The sequence below is a fragment of the Phascolarctos cinereus genome, unplaced genomic scaffold, assembly GCF_003287225.1.
Source record: "Phascolarctos cinereus isolate Bilbo 61053 unplaced genomic scaffold, phaCin_HiC Scaffold_3;HRSCAF=262, whole genome shotgun sequence".
Taxonomy (NCBI): Eukaryota; Metazoa; Chordata; class Mammalia; order Diprotodontia; family Phascolarctidae; genus Phascolarctos; species Phascolarctos cinereus.
The window spans coordinates 33179882-33197092 of NW_027555736.1; the positions used below are offsets into that span (position 1 = coordinate 33179882).

At 46.3% G+C, this 17211-nt stretch overlaps 1 protein-coding gene across 3 annotated transcripts in view; it reads left to right on the top strand.

The window, feature by feature from the left end:
• The window catches only part of LINGO1 (leucine rich repeat and Ig domain containing 1), a 507290-nt gene extending 490679 nt beyond the window's left edge, over nucleotides 1-16611 (top strand). For all 3 annotated transcript variants that reach the window (XM_020975161.2, XM_020975162.2, XM_020975160.2), the window contains one exon: nucleotides 14260-16611. In XM_020975161.2, the coding sequence (XP_020830820.1) occupies nucleotides 14272-16113 (1842 nt within the window). In that variant the 5' untranslated portion in view covers nucleotides 14260-14271 and the 3' untranslated portion in view covers nucleotides 16114-16611. The remainder of the gene's footprint in view (nucleotides 1-14259) is intronic.
• Nucleotides 16612-17211: the final 600 nt, after the last annotated feature.

The following is a 17211-nucleotide window of genomic DNA, read 5'->3' on the forward strand; positions in this document are numbered from 1 at the left end:
CTGAAAAGAGCTTTAGACACCAGAGAGTCCAAATGCCTCATTTTATAGGGGAGGAAACTGAGGTTCAGAGAGGAGGGAGGGTTCGCTCAAAGTCTCCCCCATTTGTTTCTTCCTGTCTCTCTCTTTCCTGGTTTACCTGTGAGGATGTAATCTAAAATGTTCGAGTCTCTCCCAGTGCTCATCCTATGATCTAGGCAAAACTGGAAAGGACCTCAGAGCTCATCTGGCCCAAACCCTTCCTTTTACAGGGGAGGAAACTAAGGCCCACAGAAGACCTTGCCCAAGGTAGAACAAGCAGCGAGTGACAGACCTGGGATTTAGACTCATTCTCTGACTCCATATACAACCAACAAGCATTTATTAAGGGCTAAGAGCAAGTGATGGGGATTTAAAAGTGAAAGCCAGACTGCCCCTGCCCTCAAGGAGGTTAGACAACCAAATGCATACAAAGTACATTCAAGGGAACCTTGGCAGGGGAAGCTGAGGCACCAGGAAAGGCATTGTGTAGAAGGCTGTGATTGAGCTGAGTGTTGAAGAAAACCAGGGATCCCCAGAGGCAGAGGTGAGGAGGGGGAGCATTCTAGGCATGCAGATGGGAAGTGGATTGCCCTACGGAAAGAAAGCCAATGTGGCTGCCCTGTGGAGCGAATGGAAGGGAGTCAGGGGAAATAAGGCCAAATTGTGAAGAGCTTTAAATGTGAATCTTTGATCCTAGAGGTAATTGGGAGCCACTGAAGTTTGTAGAGTATACATCTTTCCCCTTCCTTCACTGAGGAAGTCCCTGTCTCTGCTCTTTGCTTCTGTGTGTCTTTGTATGTCTGTCTCTGTAATAGATATGTTTCACGACTCCTCCAGTTGTAGGAAATCCCTGCAGTCACTCCCACCAGGACAAATCATAACCCACATGACTTAGTAGAGAAGTCTAACACTCCAAGCTAAGATACTATGATTCTGATTAGATAAGCATCTAAGCCGAGCTATTAAGATGCTAAGATCCTACTATCTAAGCTAAGCTGGCAGATGGTACAGTGGCAAGAACACTTACTCTGGTGTCAGAGTACCTGCTTCAGATCCCTCTTTGATGCTTGTGCCCCAGGTTACCTTGGACATGTCACTTAATTTCCCTGAGCCTCACTTCCCTGTAACAATAATGGGGTTGAACTAGATGGCCTGAGAGAACCCTTCTGGCTCTAAGTCTGTTATCTGAGGGAGTTCCTTAGAAAAGTTAAGTGATTTGCTGAAGATCCCACAGCCAGTAAGTATCAAATAGAGGATCTGAATCCAGATCTTCCTTACCCTAGCCCTATATACCATTGTACCTTTCTAGCCACATATATTACAATGTTTTTGACATTTCAAAAGGTTAATAATTTTCCCTGTGGGAGCAAGCTCTCTACTCCTATAGGTACTAGTCTCTCCCTCCTTAATAGCTAATTTAATGAGTTGCTGTGACTCACTCTCACCAGAAAAAGAAAGAAAGGAAGAAAGAAAGAAAGAAAGAAAGAAAGAAAGAAAGAAAGAAAGAAAGAAAGAAAGAAAGAAAGAAAGGAAGGAAGGAAGGAAGGAAGGAAGGAAGGAAGGAAGGAAGGAAGGAAGGAAGGAAGAAAAGAAAGAAAGAAAGAAAGAAAGAAAGAAAGAAAGAAAGAAAGAAAGAAAGAAAGAAAGAAAGAGGAAAGGAAGGAAGGAAGGAAGGAAGGAAGGAAGGAAGGAAGGAAGGAAGGAAGGAGGGAAGGAAGGAAGGAAGGAAGGAAGGAAGGAAATCACCACTTGGCAGCTAGCCTTCTGATGATATTCACACTTACTAGGGTGGTCCTCTGAGAATAGACACACAGGCCATGAAGCATTTAAGAACCCAGGCTCATCTCCACTTTGTGACAAAGCAGGGAAGGAGGAATTTAGCAAAGGATATCTCATATATCTTGTCTGTATTCGTACTTAGATCTAGTCTCCTCTGTCTCCATATCTGCCCATTTTCCTCTCTCTCTCTCTCTCTCTCTCTCTCTCTCTCTCTCTCTCTCTCTCTCTCTGTCTCTGTCTCTCTCTCTGTCTCTCTCTCTCTCTCTCTCTCTCTCTCTGTCTCTCTCTCTCTCTCTCTGTCTCTCTCTCTCTCTGTCTCTCTCTGTCTCTGTCTCTCTCTCTCCCCTCTCTCCCCCCCCTTTCTTGCTGTATGTACTTATTCTGTCCTTTAATGCTCTCTTAGCTTTTTCTCGTCTGTTTCTCCTGTTTCCCATCTCTCTGATCTTCCAGGCTTCTCTTTTTTCTCCCTTGTCCCTACCTCTTTGGGTCCTCTCTCTCTCATACTACACACACACACACACACACACACACACACACACACACACACACACACACCCTTCCAACCCCTACCTCCCTCCATTCCTCCTGCCCCCAGGATGTCCATAGCAAGACCCACCTGATGTCTTTCTTTCCTGGGAAGGCTGGATCTGAGTTCTCATGACAATTCACTTTCTGTTTCTTCATCAATATGCAAACTATTAAATACCTCTTTCATAATTATGGTTAATTTCATAACCAGCACCTTAATTGGCTGGGTCTGATGGGGGAATTCTTGCAAGGAGACAGAGCAGAAATATTTTGACGTGATCTCTCCCAGCCCCATTGTGTTCGTTAGAGACAGTGTGTGTGGTATAGAGGAAGTTGAATTCACACCTGAGAGGCAAAGGAATAATAGCACTTCAGGCCAGGTGTTATGCAGGTATGCTAGAAGGTCCAGGAAACAGAATTTTAGCTCATCACCCACTGACATAATTGAATTGTCCCCCAATCTCTATCCTGTCCCTATTCTCACCTCAACTGCCCATACCTCATTCATGTTTGTTGGTTTAGGTTGCCTCAGCTGCATCCAACTCTCCATGACTCCATTTGGGGTTTTCTTGACAAAGATACTAGAGTAGTTTGCCATTTTCTTCTATAGCTCATTTTACGGATAAGAAAACTGAGGCAAGCAGGGTTGAGTGACTTGCCCAGGGTAACAGCTAGTAAGTGTCTGAGGCCAGATTTGAACTCATGAAGATGAGTTTTCCTGACTCCAGGCCCACAGAGTGCTGGACCTAGAGTCAGGAAAACCTGAGTTCAAATGGGGACAGGATAGGTACTGAAGTCAATGAAGGGATGGAAATAAGAGTAAGGATGGAGACAGGGCAGGGATGAAGAGTTAGGATTGGGACAGGAGACAGGGTAGGTATGGGCATTTGTTGCTGTTCAGTCATCTCTGACTCTTCATGACCCCATATATGTGACCCTGGACAAGTCACTTAACCATTTGCCTCAGTTTCTTCATCTGAAAGATGAGATGGAGAAGGAAATGGCAAACTGCTCCAGTATCTTTGCCAAGAAAACCCAAATGGAGTCACAGAGAGTCAGACATGACTGAACAGTTACAAATGCCCATACCTACCCTATCTCCTGTCCCAGTCCTAACTGCCTATCCCTATACTGTCCCCATCCTTACCCTGCTTTATCTATACAGTGATCCCATATCCCTGTGCTGTATTCATCCCTATACTGAGCTCATCTTTACATTGACCTTTCTGCTCCTACACTGCCCCTTCTGTACCTACAGTGCCCCATCCCTACTTGAACTACCCCTCCTCATTCCTATAAAGACTTTTCTCTATACTTCCCTCATCCCTACACTGACCTCTCATCTAATTAACCATAAGTGTTCTACAATGCCTCCCATTCCTACATTCACCCCAGGCCCCTAAATCTCTTTTCATTTTAAACTGATACCGTTGCCTACCCCCACCATCCCTACACTGACCCCAAATCTATCCTACCCTCATTCCTACACTAATTCCTACACCCATTTCTACCCTGGCTACCAAACTTAATCCTCCTCTCAACCCCACCTTGGCCCCCAAATTTGCCCCAACCCCATCCCTATATTGATTTCCATCACAACCTTGGCTCCCAAAGTTATCCCTACACTAGCTTCCCATCTCTACCGGCTTTACTTAAGCCTGAATTCCCATAAGTCATAGTCAGCTGACTCTGGCTTCTGGTTTGCTGTCTCCCAGCTAAGGCTTTCACCAAACTCATGTCCCTGCCCCCCACTCACCCCATCCATTGCATCCAGACTTTGTTCTCTGTGGTCTATGTGGGGCCAGATTCAGAGGGGTTCCCAGAGAAGGCATTTGCCCACAATAAAACAGTACCTGCCAACCATCTTATCAGCCTCGTGATATTTTTAGCCCTTGGCCTTTCTCAGTGGTGGCTAGATGCCAGGGGGAAGACAGTGTGTTCACTGGAGAAAAGGCCAGCTTTCCTAACACCTTCCATAGATTATCCGCAAAGATGAGGTGAAATTCACTTTTTACTTTATCATCACCATTCCTCTTTCATGGACAGTCTCTCCAGGCCATCTGGCTCCTCCCTTTGCTGGTCTCATACTGGGGCTTTTTCCAACCTTGGTTCCAGGATTCATGGGAGAGGAAAAAAAGACAGAAGTAAGATGGTTGGGGTCTCCTTAACTTCATTGAGAGAAACAAGGCAGCGAAAGGTCTTGTATTTCCTATTGGAGAAATAAGGCAGCAGATTAATTTACTGTATTATTTTCATGAGAGAAGTAAGATGACAGGATGGTTCATGTTTCCTTTCCTTGGAAGAAATAAAGCACTGGGGTGGTCTCTCTCTCTTTCCTTGAGAAACATAAGGCAGTAGGTGGATGAAATGACAGTTGGGATGGCCTTTGTATGTATTTTCCATGGAAGAAATAAGGTCATGAGTCATAAATTTAGAGTTAGAAGGTACCTTCAAGGTCATCCAGTCTAACTGAGGTCATCCATTGCAACCATCTCATTTTACAGGTGAGGAAATAGAAGCCCATGGAGGTTAGATGATTTGCCCAAGATCACACAGCATTTAAATGACAAAGTCTTGGTTGCTTGAGACTTAAGAATTGCATTTGTTTAATAGTCTACACCTCATTCCTCTGCCTTTCCCCATTCCAGTCAAGAATTAGAGACAGAAAGATCCTTGGATTTGGAATCAGAGAACCTTAAGGTTCAAACTTCAAGTCTGTGTGACCTTGGGCAAGGTCCTGGCTTCACTTTGCTCATCTGTAAAATGGGAGGGTTTGGAAGAGGTAACCTCAAAAGTCCCTTTCAGCTTTAGCCCCCCCTAACCCTATGGTCCTCTGAGGTCTGCAGATAAAAAGGAACCTCATTTCTTTAGCATGTAAAGATTCTGAGGAAAGTCACAGTCTTAGAGCTGTAAGGGACCTTTGATATCTTCTAGTCCAAACCTTTCATTTTACAAATGAGGTGGGGTAAGCATTATAATCTTGGGTTTATAGATGGAGAGACTGAGGCTTGGAACAATGATATCACCTCACCCACGGTCATGCTGCTAGATCAGGCAAGAGAGGTTTTGTTCTTTGAATCCCTGAAGTCTATCTGGGGTGCCTGGCACATAACTGGTACCTAATAAATGCTTGTTGAGTTAAATTGAATTTAATACATACTGAGGGCCTCAGAGGCAATTCCCTGGTCAAGGTCTTGCTACACACACACACACACACACACACACACACACACACACACACACACACACAAGAACCCATTGCACGAGCTCCCTCACATACACATGCATGCACATGCACGCACACGTACAGAAACACATGCTCTTTTCGGATTGGGGATGGGGGTCTCAGGCCATCTTGTCCTCTCGGTAAAGGCAGCCCAAGTTCCCTCCCTTCCTCTCTCACCCCCCAAGGGCACCTGGTTTGTCTCAGCCCCTGAGCTCAGATGTTTCCCAAATGAACTTGCTGCATTATTCCATGAAACAATAATAGCAAATTCATGCCCTAGAGCCAGGGTGCAAATAATGTGAAATCAAACAAGTGAGGGATGAAGAAAGAAAGGGGAATTAGGTATGGGCAGGCAACGTAAATAGGGGAAGACAAGGATTTTGCATTCCCTCTCTCCTCCTCTCTTCCACCCCACCACCTCCCTTCTACTTCATCTTGGATGACCTCCCTCACTCGGGTCCTTGCCTCTTAATCTCAGGTCTGAGATCAGCTCCCCTGAGTTGTCTGAGAAGAGGGAAGGGAGGACTGAGTTTGCACGGAGCACAGGACATGGAAACAGATGCCCTGGGATGCTTACTACCTCTGTGACCTTGAGCAAGCCACTACCTAGCGTCCCCTCTCTGGGCCTCAGTTTCCTCTTCTGTGAAATGGCCTCCCAGTTCTAGATCTAGGATCCTCCGGTGTCAGTTGGAACCCCAGCTCTGCCTCCTATATACCTGTGTGCTTCTCCAAACTTTATACCTATTCCAGCCCCCAGCTCTGCACACACTAAGTGCTTCATAGATGCTGAATGAATCCTGGAGCTGTCATCTGGTATGCTACAAGTCAGCTTAGACAAGTGAGGGAAGAGAGGGGGACTCGTGATCAAAGGCAGGGGATGTAAAGTGCTTTGCAAACCCCAAAGTGCTATGTAATTGTAAAGCGGCCATAGCAGGAACAATAAAGGCTGACCAGTCTAGCTAGAATGCAGAGAATGGGGTGAGGGCCAGTGAAGCAAAGATGGAAAGACTGGAGGGGACAAGCCCTTCCTCAGCTCTGACATTCTTGGTTCCCTGTTCTAAGATCCATCCACGCTCTGGCATTCTATGTTCTAAAGTGCCATCTGGCTCTAACACACATTCTAAGGTCTCTCCCAGTTCTGATGTTCTATGTTCTGAGTTCCATCCCAGCTCTGATGATCTGTGTTCTAAGGGACTTCTCATCTCTAACATTCTACATTCTAAGGGACCACTCAGCTCGAATATTCTATGTTCTGTTCCAAGGACCCTCCCACTTTGGCATTCTATATTTTAAGGAGCCTTCCAGCTCTCACATTCTGTGTTCTAGTATTCCTTCCTGTTCTGACATTATATATGACATATTCTAAGTTCTAATCCACACACATACAAACACACACACACACACACACACACACATACACACACAGAGCTATAAGAAAATTAAAGCGCAAGCATTAGGTGAAAAAGACGCCCATTTAAAACCACACTCCCTGATTTTGGGGAAAAGACATTTGAATTTTCCTTGACAATCAGTGGAAGGCATGGATAATATTTGAATGGATGAGTAAACCTGACCAGATTTTTTGCATGAGGAAGAGTATAGATTGCAGTTGGGAGAGAGATTGGAATTAGAAATACCGGTTAAGAGGCTACCTTAACATCACCAATACTAACTAGCATTTAAAGTTTACAAAGTCCTTTGCATATGATACATTTCCCAACAACCTTATGAGGTATTATTATCCCCATTTTACAGATGAGGATCCTGAGACTGGGTTTTTTTTGTTTGTTTGTTTTTTTGGCTAGGCAATGGGATTAAGTGACTTGCCCAGGGTCACACAGCTAGTAAGTGTCAAGCATCTGAGGCCGGATTTGAACTCAGGTCCTCCTTACTCTAGGGCCAGTGCTGCCCCTGCGCCACCTAGCTGCCCCTGAGGATCCTGAGACTGAAGGAGGATGAATGACTTGCCCCAGGTCACACAGCCAGTGAGTGTCCAAGGCAGGGTATGAACTCATGTCATCCAGACCCTGTGTCTAAGGGTCTATCCTCTGGGCTACCCGCATCCTCAACAATCCAGACAGGTGCTTGTGAGGGCTTGCATTAGGGTAGTGACAGAGGAACAGAGAGACATTAATCCAGATACGAGAGATGAGGGATTTTGGCAGGAGAGCATTGAAGGGGCTTGGTAACTGATCGGGCATGACGAATACTCTAGGATACTGGGCTGAACATCAGCTTTAGGGCTTGAAGGGACCTCAGAGGTCCCATTTTAAAGCTATGGATATTGAGACCCAGAGAGGTCAAATCTGAAGTCTTGCTGAGGGTAACTCAAGGTAGCTCCAGATGGAAGCACTGGGACTCCCCCATCTTCTGACCCCAGATCCCATGGTTTTTCCCATGTGCCACACTGCCCTCCACGGGAGCAGACAAGAAAACCCAAATGACTCCATGCCTCTTCAAGGCTCCCAAGGGAACAGCCCCAAAGACACATCCTGCCACCAGTGGGGAAGAAGCATCCTTCTCGCATCCAATGTAACTCCAGACCAGAAGAAAACTCCATCCATAACATCAGCATGGCCCTCCTAGGATCGGACTCCCTCCTCCAACCCTGAGATTTTTACTGCTTTTGTATTTATTGGTCCAATTTTGAGAACCTGTGCCCTCGAATGAACCTCTTCAGGGGGACAAGTATCCAAAATTAAGCTCTGATTTAAATGCATAAAGCAGCTTCCAGAGCAGCAGCAATTAGGAGAGTAACCAATGTTATAAACAGTGCCAGGCTGTTTAAGCCCAGCCAGTTTGGAAGGGAGGAACAGAGCTGCCTGAGTGGACACAAGACAGCCCTGCTCTGGTGTTTTCAGGGACCGTGTAACTGCAACAATGGGAGAGCAGAAAGAAAGTCCTGGGCCAAGAGCCAGCACACCTGGCTTTGGAGCTACCTCACTATGTAACCTTGCAGAAGTCAGCTCTGTCTCTCCCAGCCTCAGTTTCCTAATCTGTGAAATCAGAAAGTTGGACTGCAGAAACTCGAGGCTATCTTCCAACTCTGAAAGTCAAAGGTCTAAAATCCCACCCAAATTCTGTGTTCTATGTCTTAATATATCTCCCATCTCTGATAGTCTATGTTCTAAGGCCCCTTCCAGCTGTCATCTGTGTTCTGAGTTCCACCATTCTATGTTGTGTATTCTCAGGTCCCTTCCAGCTCCTGCAGTCTGTTTTAAGAGCCTTCCAAGCTCTGACAGCCAGTGGTCTGTGTTCTAAGGTCCCTTCCAGCTGTAATATTCTATGTTCTAAGAGACATCAAAAAATAGAGGGAGAGACAGGGACCCAACTTTTGATTTCAATAATATAGGGAACTCCCAAATGATTCAATTCTCTCTACCAATGAAGGCTAATGACATCTTCTCTGCAATATATGGCTCTGTGTCCCTGGACAAGTCACTTAACTTATATTTGCCTCAGTTTCCTTAACTGTAAAGTGAAAATAATAACCACACCTACCTTCAATGTTGTTGTGAGAATCAAGTGAGATAATATTTGTAAAGTGCTTAACACAGTGCCTGACACATAGCGGATGCTCAGTAAATGTTTATTCCCTTCCCTTCCTCTTCAGAGAGCTGCCTGGAGCACTGAAAAGTTAAGTGACTTGCCCAGGGTCACACAGTTAGTATGTCAGAGACAGGACTTGAACCCAGATCTTTCTGGATCCAGGGCTATATGTCTCTATCCACCAGGTAATGTTAACTTGCAAAAGAGGCAGCAAAGAATAATGGAAAGGGGACTAGATTTGAAATCAAAGGATCTGGGTTCAAATCCTGGATCTACCTGATAACCTTGGACATGCTGGACCACTTTGGACCCCAGGTTCTTGTCTATAAAATGAGGGGGTTGTATTCATTGGCATCTAATGTCCATCCTGGCTCTAAAGCTATGAGCCTGTGACTCTGCAATTCAGACATCCCTTGTCTTGAGGGCCCTTGCAGCTCCCGCATTCCACAAGAAAGTAAATTCACCAATGCTGGGGCTCTGTGGGATGAGCTTCAAACCATACTCCCTGACTTCCAGGTGTTGGTTCTGCTCGGCTCCAAAGCCACATAGAACATGTGCTGTTTTCTGTGCTCTCAAGTCAAGAGCCTAGTGTGTAATGATGTCCTCCATGACTCAAGCATGGTGCTAGGGGACCTGAAGCCTTAGGCACTGAGAACAGAGACATGAACTGATGTTTCCAAAGCAATCTCAGGTTTGCCAAGAACTTTCTCTGTAGTGCTTTAGTCACATCACATGACAACCCTGTGAGGTAGGTACTCCACATATGGTTAGCCCTGTTCTACAGATGATGAAACTGAGGCACAGAAGTCAAGTGACTTGCCCAGGGTCACATAGCTAGTAAGTGCCTGAGGCAGAATTTGAACCCAGGTCTTCCTGACGAGTATAGCTCTCTATTAGCAATGCATGATGTCTCTGAGTCCTAAAGCCTAGAATATGGTACAGGGTGGTTACCCAGGGGTACAAAGGCTGCTGCAGAGAATGGTTAGTGCATTCACCAGTTACATGTATATGAAATGTAAACAGAATTTATATATGTATAGCTATATACACTTACAGATATATTTATAGAATATATTCATATATACATGTATATAGTTACATTCATGTTTCCTATAAATGAAATGTGAAAAGGATTTTATTTATATATATATATATATATACATATAGTTACATATACTTATATGTTATATATATATATATATATACATATAGTTACATATACTTATATGTTATATATCGTTATACATGTATGTTTCCCATATGAAATGTGAACAGGAATACATAGTTCCATATTTATATAATATATTCATATATACAGTTACATGTGTTTCACATTACGAAATGTGAATAGTATTATATGTAGCCATATATGACTCCATATATTTGTATACTATATAATTAAATGTATATGTTTAATATATGATGCGTACATGAGTATACACAGTAACATGCATATTTTGTGAAATATATATTATACACTAATATAATATATACAACACAGTTATGTACATAAGTTTCTTGTAGATGAAACATGAACAGTATTCCATATGTGTATACATAATTACATGTATTTATGTGGCTGCATATGTTTCATATATGAAATTTGAATAGGAATACATAGTTACACATATCTGTGTTCTCTATGTATATGGTTACATATGTTTTATATATATGAAATGTGTATATATGCATATGTAATTACATATATTACATGCTATAGTTCATGTATTTCATACATGAAATTTGAACAAGAATATACATAGTTACATATATTTATATCATATATCAAGTATATCCATATCCATATTCAGTTATGTGCATATGTTTCATATAAATGAAATGTGAAAAGGATTATACATGCATGTATAATTGTACATCTTTATATACAACATAGTAAACTATATGTTTCATATATGAAATTTGACTGGGAACACATACAGTTCCTTGTATATTTATATAATATATACATATATGCAATTGCACACATATGTTCCATATATATATGAAATGTATCTTTATATTATTAACACATCTATATATTAATATGATATCACTGTGTCATTATATATTGACATATATATTAATGAGATGGTCTTCTGTGGTCCTGGGTCAGTACTGGTTTTGTGAAAAGAATACTGGTTTTGGAATCAGAAGGAGGGATGAAGAGTTAGTAGACCTGTGGGGAATTCCCAGGTGAGGAACCTACCTCCACCAATGGAGAGGGCACCATTTTCTGGCAGTTTGCCGTGTTCAGGAGTGGCCCAGGACACAGAGGGGTGAGTGACTTGCCTGAAGTCACACAGCCAGTATATGTCAGAGAGAGGGCTTGAACCTGGGTCTTCCTGCCTCTTAGGTCAGCTCTCTGCCTTCTGGGCTCTAGACCCTGAGCAGCTGGATTCCAATCTCTGCTCTGCCACAGGCCCCCCCATGTGACCTCCCTGGGCCTCTTTATCTGCAGTTTTCAAATGAACAAATAGAACATAATCTTCTCTTAAGATTCATTCTTGCTCTCATTACACACACGAATAGGTAGACGGGACAGGGAAGAGCCCAACGTGGCCTGGGAGATCAGGTGGGAGTCAGACTGGGAGGCCTTCAGATGCCAGGATTTGTGTCTTTATCGGACGTGGTAGGTGATGGGGAGCGAATGTGGGTGCTTGAGCTGGAGAGTAGCCGATGGCATTGAAGCAGTCTAACTCGCCTCGCTTGGGTGGTTGGAGCAGAGCCAAGTCAGATGCTTCTACCCAGAAGGCCTGAGGAGGCTAAAAGGAAGCCTGGCCCTTTCATGGTAGGTGTGGTTCCGAGGACTTTGCCATGAATCGGTGTGGCAGAGCACCTCAAGCCTTGGATTTCAAGGCAGAAAAGACTACTGCCACCCACTTCTACCTGGTCTACATTTCCAGCCTTGGTTTCCTTTTCTGTACAAGGAGAGGGTTGGACAGGATGGCCTTGGAGGGCTGCCCAGCTCTAGAGCTCAGATCCCCAGGCCCCAGCTTCATCGGGCCATGCGTGACAGACCTGCCCACCCAGTGCTAAAAGGCCCATTTATCTCTCACCATTTCCAGGCTTCACACCAGAGATGGCCCCAGCTGTTTTCCCAATTACTTATTGATCGCCTGTCAGGGTGTTTTCTTTGCTGGTGGGTCACTGGAGCGTATACGACTCTGGCAAAAGGAAGGATAAAGGGTCCCCGAGGATTGGGGTCAGGTGGGGAAGGAGAAGGAATCAGGATGGAGAGGACACAGGAAAGAAGGACAGAAGCGGCCTGGCTTCCCACCCAAGCAGCCCCTGCTATTAACTATATGGATGACCTTGGCCAAGTCCTTTCCTGTGCTCTGGTCTCCATTTTCTCATCTTCAAATGAGAGGATGGGAATACTAGTCATAGAATCTTAGATGTAGAGCTGGAAGAAAATTAGAAGCTATTCAATCCAACCTTGCCATTTTGCTGATGAGGAAACTGGGGCCCTCAGAAGAGAATCATTTGCCCACGGTCACAGAACTATGAAGGGGCAGAAGCCGGCTTCAAACCCGAGTTAGCTGAACCCCAGTGGCTGCCTTTTTCACTAGCCCATACTGACTCTGTCTGGGGGAGAAAAGAGAGCCTCCCTCAGGGCTCTCTCTTTGGCTTCCAGTCCATCATTCTTTCTATCGATCCATGTGGCTTTAGGACCACCCCCATCTATGTATAGGGAGTGGCTATGGTGGACGTTGGCTTGTGCCAGGCTATACCCTGTGGAGTCAGATGTATAAGAAGGAGATCCTGCTCACACTTGACCTAGGGAGGTGGTGCCCACCCAGGGGAAACTGCACTAGTGAGGAAGTGATTAAGAGCTAAGAGGCTTAGAACTGTCAGTGGTCATTGTTCATGAAGATGTGGCTTCTCTTCCCCAAAGTGGCAAGTTTCTCCGGAATAAACAAGGGCCTGCCCCTGCCTTGGAGCTGCCGGAACATGTCACTGGCCCATGAGCCAGGGTGTTCTCCCCAGGTGTGTCAGCAAGATGTGCAGGATGGAAGGATGGAAGCCAGACAGAGAGCAGGATTTCATTAGATTCATTCCCACCCCATTAAGTGAGGATTCTCTTATTTGTGCCCTTTGTCTCACAAGATTGTGCACAGCTTCCACACTTTTGCATGGGGGATGACCCCAGGTGTGGAATATATTTCTCCACTCAGCTCCACTGCCAGGTAGAGCCTCTTTTACCTGCAAGGCTCAGTTCATCTACCTCCCACACAAGACCAAGCCAGATTCCCTTTGGGTTTACTTTAAATACGTGTGTGTGTGTGTGTGTGTGTGTGTGTGTGTACACATGTACACATGTATGTATGTGTATACATGTACACATACACACATACATACACACATAAGCTATAGATATAGATATATACATACACACTCCAATAGAACGGAAGCCCCTTGGGATTGGGGTACATTTCCCTTTTATCTTTGTATCTCCAGCACCCCCAGAGTGCCTGACGCATTGTAGTACATGTTCCTTGAAGCAGTCAATGGGAATTTGAACCAGGACATTTTTTATTAGTGGGAGCTGAATAATCCCTAAAATCCCATCATTTTAAAATCTCTATTCTTCCTCCTTCTGTCCATCCCTGACTTTGGGACCATGAGTGATGACCAGTCGATTGACATCTATTAAATGCCTGCTGTGTGCCAGCACTGTGCTAGGCTCTGTGTACAGAGGAAAATCCAACAGCCTCTGCCTTTGAAGAGCTCACATTCAACTACAATTCCTATAGAATTAGACACCAGATACAACTTTGCTGAGCTTCTGCTTCCTCAGCTGTAAGATGGGGTACTCAGACTTGTTTGACCTCTCTCTTGGGGTTTAGGAAAATTGAACAAAATAGCAAAAGTAGGAGTCTTTTTAATCCTGAAAGCATGATATAAATATTGCTATATTGTTTACTCCTGTGCCCCTTGAGGGATTCAGTAGAAAGAGTCCAAAGCCCTTGCTGTTGCTTACTACTTGTGTGATCACGGACAAGTCACTTCATCTTTTTAGGCCTCAGTTTCCTTCTTTGTAAAATGGGGGGGGTCTAGAGGGTCTCGAAGGCCCCTTATGCTCTAACTCTGCACCTCCTATCCGTCGCTGGTAGAATCTCTAACGCTGTGTCCTCTCTCTGTGTTTGCCTTGGCTGCAGGTGAGAGAGAGGATGATCGCCGGGGACGCTAGCATGCACACCCCCATCCTGGCCTGCTGGCAGCCCATCCTCCTGCTGGTGCTGGGCTCTGTCCTGTCCGGCTCGGCCACCGGCTGCCCGCCCCGCTGCGAGTGCTTGCCCCAGGAACGCTCGGTCCTTTGCCACCGTAAGCGGTTCATCGCTGTGCCCGAGGGCATCCCCACCGAGACCCGGCTGCTGGACCTGGGTAAGAACCGCATTAAGACGCTCAACCAGGACGAGTTCGCCAGCTACCCCCACCTGGAAGAGCTGGAGCTCAATGAGAACATCGTCAGCGCCGTCGAGCCCGGCGCCTTCAACAATCTCTTTAACCTCAGGACTCTGGGGCTCCGCAGCAACCGACTGAAGCTCATTCCCTTGGGCGTCTTCACGGGCCTCAGCAACCTGACCAAGCTGGACATCAGCGAAAACAAGATCGTCATTCTCCTGGACTACATGTTCCAGGACCTGTATAACCTCAAGTCCCTGGAGGTCGGGGACAACGATCTCGTCTACATTTCCCACCGAGCCTTCAGCGGCCTCAACAGCCTGGAGCAGCTGACGCTGGAGAAATGTAACCTGACCTCCATCCCCACGGAGGCCCTCTCCCATCTGCACGGCCTGATCGTGCTGCGGCTGCGCCACCTCAACATTAACGCCATCCGGGATTACTCCTTCAAGAGGCTGTACCGGCTCAAGGTTCTGGAGATCTCCCACTGGCCGTATCTGGACACCATGACATCCAACTGCCTCTATGGCCTCAATCTGACCTCGCTGTCCATCACTCACTGCAACTTGACCGCCATCCCCTACGTCTCAGTGCGCCACCTGGTCTATCTGCGCTTTCTCAACCTGTCCTACAACCCCATCCTCACCATCGAGGGGTCCATGCTCCACGACTTGCTCCGGCTGCAGGAGATCCAGTTAGTCGGGGGTCAGCTCATGATGGTGGAGCCCTACGCCTTCCGAGGACTCAACTACCTGCGTATCCTGAACGTGTCTGGGAACCAGCTGACCACGCTAGAAGAATCCGCTTTCCACTCAGTGGGTAACCTAGAGACGCTGATTCTGGACAACAACCCCTTGGCGTGTGACTGCCGCCTCCTCTGGGTCTTCCGGCGCCGCTGGCGGCTCAACTTTAACAAGCAGCAGCCCACGTGTGCCACGCCAGAGTTTGTCCAGGGCAAAGAGTTCAAGGACTTCCCCGACGTTCTCTTGCCTAATTATTTCACCTGCCGCCGTGCTCGGATCCGGGACCGCAAACCCCAGCAGGTCTTTGTGGACGAGGGCCACACGGTGCAGTTTGTTTGCCGGGCCGACGGAGACCCACCCCCCGCGATCCTTTGGCTCTCGCCCCGAAAGCACCTCATCTCTGCCAAGAGCAACGGACGGCTGACGGTGTTCCCCGACGGGACGTTGGAGGTGCGCTACGCCCAGATCCAGGACAACGGCACCTATCTGTGCATCGCTGCCAATGCTGGCGGCAACGACTCCATGCTGGCTCACCTGCACGTGCGGAGCTACTCGCCCGACTGGCCCCATCAGCCCAACAAGACCTTCGCCTTCATCTCTAACCTGCCCAACGAGAGCGACGCCAACAGCACGCGCACCACCGTGCCTTTCCCTTTTGACATCAAGACTCTCATCATCGCCACCACAATGGGCTTCATCTCCTTCCTGGGCGTGGTCCTCTTCTGCCTTGTACTCCTGTTTCTCTGGAGCCGAGGGAAAGGCAACACGAAGCACAACATTGAGATCGAATATGTCCCCCGCAAGTCGGACGCTGGCATCAGCTCTGCTGACGCGCCTCGCAAGTTTAACATGAAAATGATCTGAGACAGGGCAGGGGGCAGGGGTGTCCAGGGGTGCAGGAGGTGACCACCCCAGGCCCACAGGACATGAAACTTTGAGACTTAACACGGTTCTCTCTCTCTCTCTCTCTCTCTCTCTCTCTCTCTCTCTCTCTCTCTCTCTCTCTCTCTCTCTCTCTCTCGTCTCCTTCCACTTCTCCCATTCTTTCCACCCCATCACACCCCTCTGCCCTCGCCCCCTGTCTACTACACAGCCCTGGCCTGGCCCCAGCCCTCGCCATCTGCTCTCTTTATACAAGGACAACATCTGGCCAGGTGTTTGGACTCAGTGTTTGTAGGGACATGCTCTGACGGACTGGGGTCAGAGCCCACTGCAAAACAAAACAGACGAACCAACCAACAAACACACACAAAAAAATTCAATAAATCAATAAAAAAGTTAAGAACTTCCTCTGTAACTTGGGTTTCAATAATTATGGATTTTTATGAAAACTTGAAATAATAAAAAAAACTATTTCCTATAGATAGTTGGAATGCAAACTTTTGACTTCCTCATCTGTCCAGACCCCATGCCCAATCAGATCTCTCTTCTTCCTCCTCTTTTTCCTCTTTCTCCTTCATCTTCTCTCACCCTGTGAAGAGGGCCTCCCCTGGAAAAGAGGTAACAAATCCAAAGTGCATTGGTTCTCCCAAACCCTACCTCAGTCTCCACATCTGGTCTAGCCCTTTGGTTCAGAAAAAATCTTTTCTAGTCAGGCACTTTGCTAGAGGCTGATGTGGAGTCTAGGGGTTGCCTGGGAGATAAGAGTGGATTCTAGCTTGGGGATTCCACTTTATCTGCTGTGAAGACTTGGGGTAGCCTGAAGGGGAAAAGCTGCTGACCATTCAGTGCCAGGGATGAGTGGTTGCCCTATGGTTTCCCCAACGCCAAGAATTCATGAGGAAATCATGAGTCTGGGGAGCAGGGCCCTGAATCCTTGTGCTCATTGATCTAGAAGGCAGAAGCCTTGGGTTAAAGTCCCAGTTCTGCCACAGACCTACTGTGTAAACTTAGGCAAGCTGATTCTCCCTTTCTGAGCCTCAGTTAGACATCTATAAACTGGGTGTAATAAAATCTGTCCTG